Source organism: Megalops cyprinoides, chromosome 24, assembly GCF_013368585.1.
Source record: "Megalops cyprinoides isolate fMegCyp1 chromosome 24, fMegCyp1.pri, whole genome shotgun sequence".
In the NCBI taxonomy this organism is placed as follows: domain Eukaryota; kingdom Metazoa; phylum Chordata; class Actinopteri; order Elopiformes; family Megalopidae; genus Megalops; species Megalops cyprinoides.
Genome location: NC_050606.1, coordinates 3,966,985 through 3,972,984, shown reverse-complemented (window position 1 = coordinate 3,972,984; position 6,000 = coordinate 3,966,985). Strand labels below are relative to the sequence as shown.

The 6,000-nt window shown below is 54.9% G+C and overlaps 1 protein-coding gene across 1 annotated transcript in view; it reads left to right on the top strand.

Annotated features, from left to right (window-relative positions):
* Positions 1 to 6,000, top strand: part of LOC118771511 (chromodomain-helicase-DNA-binding protein 7-like) — a 48,740-nt gene that overhangs the window by 39,325 nt on the left and 3,415 nt on the right. Inside the window, exons 30-34 of the mRNA XM_036519518.1 lie at positions 41 to 249; positions 1,204 to 1,998; positions 2,463 to 2,590; positions 3,884 to 4,114; positions 5,375 to 5,671. Coding sequence (XP_036375411.1) covers positions 41 to 249; positions 1,204 to 1,998; positions 2,463 to 2,590; positions 3,884 to 4,114; positions 5,375 to 5,671 — 1,660 coding nt within the window. The remainder of the gene's footprint in view (positions 1 to 40; positions 250 to 1,203; positions 1,999 to 2,462; positions 2,591 to 3,883; positions 4,115 to 5,374; positions 5,672 to 6,000) is intronic.

Here is a 6,000-nt window from a genome sequence, read left to right as displayed (position 1 = left end):
CTCTCTCTCTCTCTCTCTCTCTCTCTCTCGCGCCCCGCAGGTGGACGCGGCGGGAGGAGGCGGATTTTTACCGGGTGGTGTCGACGCTGGGCGTGATGTACGACGCGCGCAGCCACCGCTTCGACTGGACGCAGTTCCGCCGCTCGGCCCGGCTGGAGCGGCGCAGCGACGCCTGCCTGGAGCGATACTTCCTGAGCTTCGTGGCCATGTGCAGACGGGTGTGTCGCATGCCCGACACACCTGAGGAAGGTGAAGGTGACGCAGTCCCCGGGCCAATCGCACGGCCGCGCCACCCTCTCAGAGCCAATCACGGGAGGAGGAGAGGGAGGAGGAGGGGTTCTGAGAGCAGACAGCATCTTAGGCTGATGCTGTGGCAGGGATTAGGCTGAGAGTGGTGCCGTGGTCCTGCTCCTTAGCTTCTTACAGCAGGGCTTGTAACTGAGAGGTTGCTGGTTCAATTCCCCGTTGGGGTACCACTGCTGTACGTCTTGGCAAGGTGCTTGCCTAATTGCTTCAGTAAATATCTAGCTGCATAAGTGGGTGTAATTGTAACTTATTTAAGTCTGCTTTGGAGAGGAGCGTCTGCTAAATGACAGTAATGTAATGCTGTTGAAGGATTGATTCAGCTTTTTAAGAGAAAATCGGGTTACATCTGTTGTCACCCTGATGTTGTGACAGAGATGAGGTTGTGAGTGGCCCTGCTCCTTACCACTAACTTCAACATTTTTGTCATTCAGCAGATGCTTCTGTCTAGAGTGACTTACACACATTACATAATTCTTGCACGCTAGCCATTTATACAGCTGGATATTTACTGAGGCAGTTGTGGATTAAGTACCTTACCCAAGGGTATAGCAGCAGCCGGGATCGGACCAGCAACCTTTTGATTACGTAACCGAAAGGCTGCCGGTTTGATTCAGTTCCCTGTTGGGGCATTGCTGTACTACCCTTGGGCAAAGTAGCTTTACCTAATATCTAGCTGTACATCTATAAACAGATAAAATTATAGCCTCTGTAAGTCTAATATGGACAAGAGTGTTTGCTAAATGATAATGTCTTGTAAAGCTGTTTCAGGGCTGATTAATGGGATTTTATTATGACACTTCGACAGAGGTGAGGTTGAGGATGGTGCTGTTACAGGAATGATGGGCGGGGTTTGATGCCGTGACTGAAACCCCTTCCTCTCCTCTCCCCTCTCCGCAGAGCCCCCTGACCCCACCCTCTGGATCGAGCCAATCACGGAGGAGCGTGCGTCGCGGACGCTGTACCGCATCGAGCTGCTGCGGCGGATCCGGGAGCAGGTGCTGCCGCACCCGGCGCTGGAGGAGCGGCTGCGGCTGTGCCGGCCCGCCGCCGACCTGCCCGAGTGGTGGGAGTGCGGCCGGCACGACCGCGACCTGCTGCTGGGAGCCTCGCGGCACGGCGTGAGCCGCACCGACGCCCACATCCTCAACGACCCGCAGCTCGGCTTCCTCGAGGCCCACCGCAGGTTCGTCCAGCGCCGGAGCGGGCGGGTCCCGACCCCGCCCCCGACTGCGACCCCGACCCCGGCCAAGACGGAGGATGCCGACTCCCGGGAGGAGGAGCAGGAAGAGGCGGAGAGAAGCTCTCCCAAGGGGGAGGTGCAGGACGAGGGGGGAAAGGTGAAGCAGGAGGGCGGCGGCGGAGAGGCCAAAGCAGGGGAAGAGGAGGGGCCTAAAGCAGGGGAAGAGGAGGGGCCTAAAGCAGGGGAAAGGGAGGGGCCTAAAGCAGGGGAAGGGGAGGGGCCTAAAGCAGGGGAAAGGGAGGGGCCTAAAGTAGAGGGGGAGGCGGAGCCTAACGCTGAAGGGGACGAGGGGGTTCCACTGAAAGCCCCGCAGAAGGAGGAGCCGCACCCACAGGAGTGCGGTGAGGTGCCGTCTGGATCCGAACCCAAACCGCTGCCTGAGAGAGGCTCCGAGGAGGACGAGGAGGACAAGATGGAGGAAGATGATAAATCGGAGTCCTCACAGGCAGAAGGTACTGTAGGATCAGATACTTAAAGAATGGATGATAACAGCTGGGATGAAAAGCTCCTCATTTTTTAATGAATGCTTACACACATTAAACATCATTTGTAGTTGCGTCTGGCTCTCAGCCCGTTTCATTTTGGTTTTATTCATTTTTGCAGCTCTAACAGTTTTGTCAGACGTTTTATTTTAAAACCAGCCTTACATTTCTTTCTTATTTTAAACTAGTGACTTTTTATTGTGTTTGGTGCTGAATGTTGTCTTTACTCTGTTACTTTACTGTCATTATTCTATCACCGTCTCGGTTCTTGCTTGCAAGCTAGCTGGTTAAACTTTTGACTTTATACAATTTTAAGTTCATAACTAATCATGTATGGCAGTGTGGGAAAGGCAATAGACCACCATGGACGCTGCGGAATAGAAATGCGATTTCTTTCCACCCTGCCTGAGGTACGTCTGACCTGTCGTTCACAGCGAGTGTCACCTCTCAGGAGAAGGCCTACGATGAGGAGAGCAACACATCTCTCAGCGCGGCAGATGGAAACTCGTCCGCCGCTCAGACATACTACGACAGATCCTTCCCATACACCCTCTGGCCCAAGGTTAGCCTAGCACCCCACAAACATTTACTCTTTCTGGCCCAAGGTTAGCCTAGCACCCCACAGACATTTACCCCTCTGGCTCAAGGTTAGCCTAGCACCCCACAAACACTTACCCCTCTGGCCCAAGGTTAGCCTAGCAACCCACAGACATTTACTCCTCTATCCTGTGTAGCATTGACCATCTGTGCCTGGTCCATTCTGCTCGTGGGCATAAAAAGACCTGTCTGGGCTGCAGCTTCAAGGCCAAAGGGACTTTATTGCCACCCAACGCCTAAGTTATCATGGTCTCTCCCTGGTGTATGTGAAAGCTTTGTTTTTCTGCTGTGCTTTTCCTTTGAAGGAGTGCGCAGTGTGAGAGCTCTGAGCTCTGCGTCGTAAGCAGGGTGTTTACGGCGCGCGGAGCAGTCTTTAACGACGCTCCGCCTGCCTGCGTGTAGCCCCGGCAGGAGGCTCTCAGAAGGCAGCGCCGCTCAGCTTAATGGGAGCTGACAGGTCGTGAGGAGGCCAGCCGGCTCCTCCCGCCGAGCGGAGCGGCTTCCAGGGGGAGCGGGTACCAGCTCGCGCTGCGACAGAGAGTCTGCTCTGGATGAAACGCACAGACACACACACACACACACTCTCTCACACGCTCTCACACACGCACTCTCACACACTCTCACACTCTGTCACACTCTCACGCACACACACATACACAGACACTCTCACACACACACATAAACACACACACACTCTCTCACACACTCACGCGCACACACACACACACACACACACACACACACACACACACACACACACACACACAGAGCTGAGTCACCCTGTCTGAGCTGAACCTGATCCTGTAACCACAGCAATTCAAGGCCTGTAGCCCGGCCAGTACCCCTGTCTGTGAGCACATATTATGGGATGGCCGCAGTGCAGGGCATTTAGAAAATTCCCAAACCGTTTCTCGGATCAGATATGTCTTGAGTAATGCCTTTGCTGCTGAGGAATTTAAAACAACCAGACAAAACAAGTGTCACTAGATTTCAGATTGTGAGCGAATATGTAGGTTTAGGAATATGGGGCAGCAGTGTGGTGTAGTGGTAAGGAGCAGGGTGTGACTGACAGGTTGCTGGTTTGATTCCTTACTGGGGCATTGTTGTTGTACCCTTGGGTAAGGTACCTAGCCCACAGATGCCTCAGTAAATATCCAGTTGTATAAATAGATAAAATTGTATTAATTGGCTAGTGGATGAAATTGTATGTAATGTGATGTATTTATCCCTGTGCTGTGTTTCCCTGTGTGTCCTGTAGGACAGGGTGATCATCGATCGCCTGGACGACATCTGCGAGGCCGTGATGAAGGGGAAGTGGCCGGCAAACAGGCGGCAGCTCTTCGACCTCCAGGGCCTGTTGCCGGGATACGCACCCGCGGCCGGGGGCGGGCCCATGACACGGGGCTTCGCCGAGCTCTCCATGGTGGGCCAGGCCGGCTACAGCCACGGCGGGGGCGAGGACACCGCACTGTCCCCGCAGGTCGCCAAGGCAAGTCTCCCCACCCCTACCCCCCAATCCCGAACCAACCCCCACTCCCACCCCCCAATCCCGAACCAACCCCCACTCCCACCCCCCAATCCCGAACCAACCCCCACTCCCACCCCCCAATCACGAACCAACCCCCACTCCCACCCCCCAATCCCGAACCAACCCCCACTCCCACCCCCCAATCACGAACCAACCCCCACTCCCACCCCCCAATCCCGAACCAACCCTCTCTCCCACCCCCCAATCACGAACCAACCCCCACTCCCACCCCCCAATCACGAACCAACCCCCACTCCCACCCCCCAATCCCGCACCAACTCACACTCCCAATCCCATCCCAACCCCCATTTCTAATCCCAATCTGTTTCACACTGTCATTGGCCAGAGCAGTCAGTCACGTGACCAGAAATTATCAAGTGATCCTAGGCACCTCTAGGCAGCAGTAGTACAAACCTATGGTTGACCAGTCATGTGTCAGTTACAAAGTGCCAAGGAAAATGAACAAATGCTCAAAGTGTTTTGTTAACTATGGTAAAGCTATGGTCTGCAGAACAATTGGTTAAGAAGAAAATTTCTTGTTTTGGGGACACTTACTAACACTGAAGTAATGGAAATGCCTGACCAGCTGGAGGTTCTGAAGCTGTGAAAATCCTAGAAGTGGACAGGAGCTTGTGGCATGTGGTCTGTCTGAGTCATAGCTGACCCCGTGGTCACTGGGGGTCACCTACAATTAAAACCAGCAGTAAAATCCCTCCGTGACCCTCAACAGGCCAGACGCAGATAACGGAAACCCCTCTGAAGAGGGTCTGCAGTTAGATCAGTGTGGGGTCGTAAGGTCAGTTTGTCTTCCTGCCAGTGTTAGCCCTGTTAGACCTTAATTTACTACTCACCCTTTCTGTGTAGGGTGGCGTTCTGTCAGATTTAATACCCCCCCCCCCCCCCCCCGCCCAGTCTGCTGTGAAAGTGTCCAGGAAGAGAGGAGGAGGTCTGTGGAGCTTGGGTGGTCTGGGGGCAGCAGTGTAGCATAGTGGTTAAGGAGCAGGGCTCGTAAGTGAAAGGTTGCCAGTTCGATTCCCCGTGGGGGGTACTGCTCTGTGTCCTTGGGCAAGGTACTTAACTCCCAATTGCCTCCAGTAAATATCCAGCTGTATAAATGGATAACACTGTAAAAATCTGTAGTCGATGTACATCGCTCTGGATAAGAGAATCTGCTTAATGCCAATGAGTTGTAACCCCATCCCCGCCGTTTTTTCGGGACAGGACGAGGCGTTGGGCACGCAGGCGGGCCCGGAGCGGCGGCGGGGACGCAGGGTGGAGGCGGAGGTGGAGCGGGCGGCCAAGCGCAGGCACCTGATGGAGATGGTGGCGCAGCTGCGGGAGTCCCACGCCACCGCGGGACAGGACCCCCCCTCCAGCTTCCCACTGCCCGGCGCGGGGCGCGCCAACGGCACCTTCCCAGACGGGGACCTGACCGTGAAGAGGAGGAGGGGCCGCAGGAAGAACGTGGAGGGGCTCGACCTGCTTTTCGGGAGAAACGCGAGGCGGGCGGCGCATGCTGTAGGTGGCCTCCGCCCTCTGCAGGCACAGACATGGCAGGACAGAACATTAAACTGGCCTGTGATGTAACGCTGTTAAACTGTAGCATTTTCTTTTCTGAGGTCTTGTAAAATGGAGCACACAGCGTGCATGATTGCGATGCTTTGTGCGTGATTGATTTTAGGAGGCCTTATCTTTGTGCTCCTACAAAGACCAGGGTTTCTGGAGATAGATAGGGGGCGGCAGTGTAGCATAGTGGTTAAGGAGCAGGACTCGTAACCGAAAGGTTGCCGGTTCGATCCCCGCTAGGACACTGCTGCTGTACCCTTGGGCAAGGTACTTAACCCACA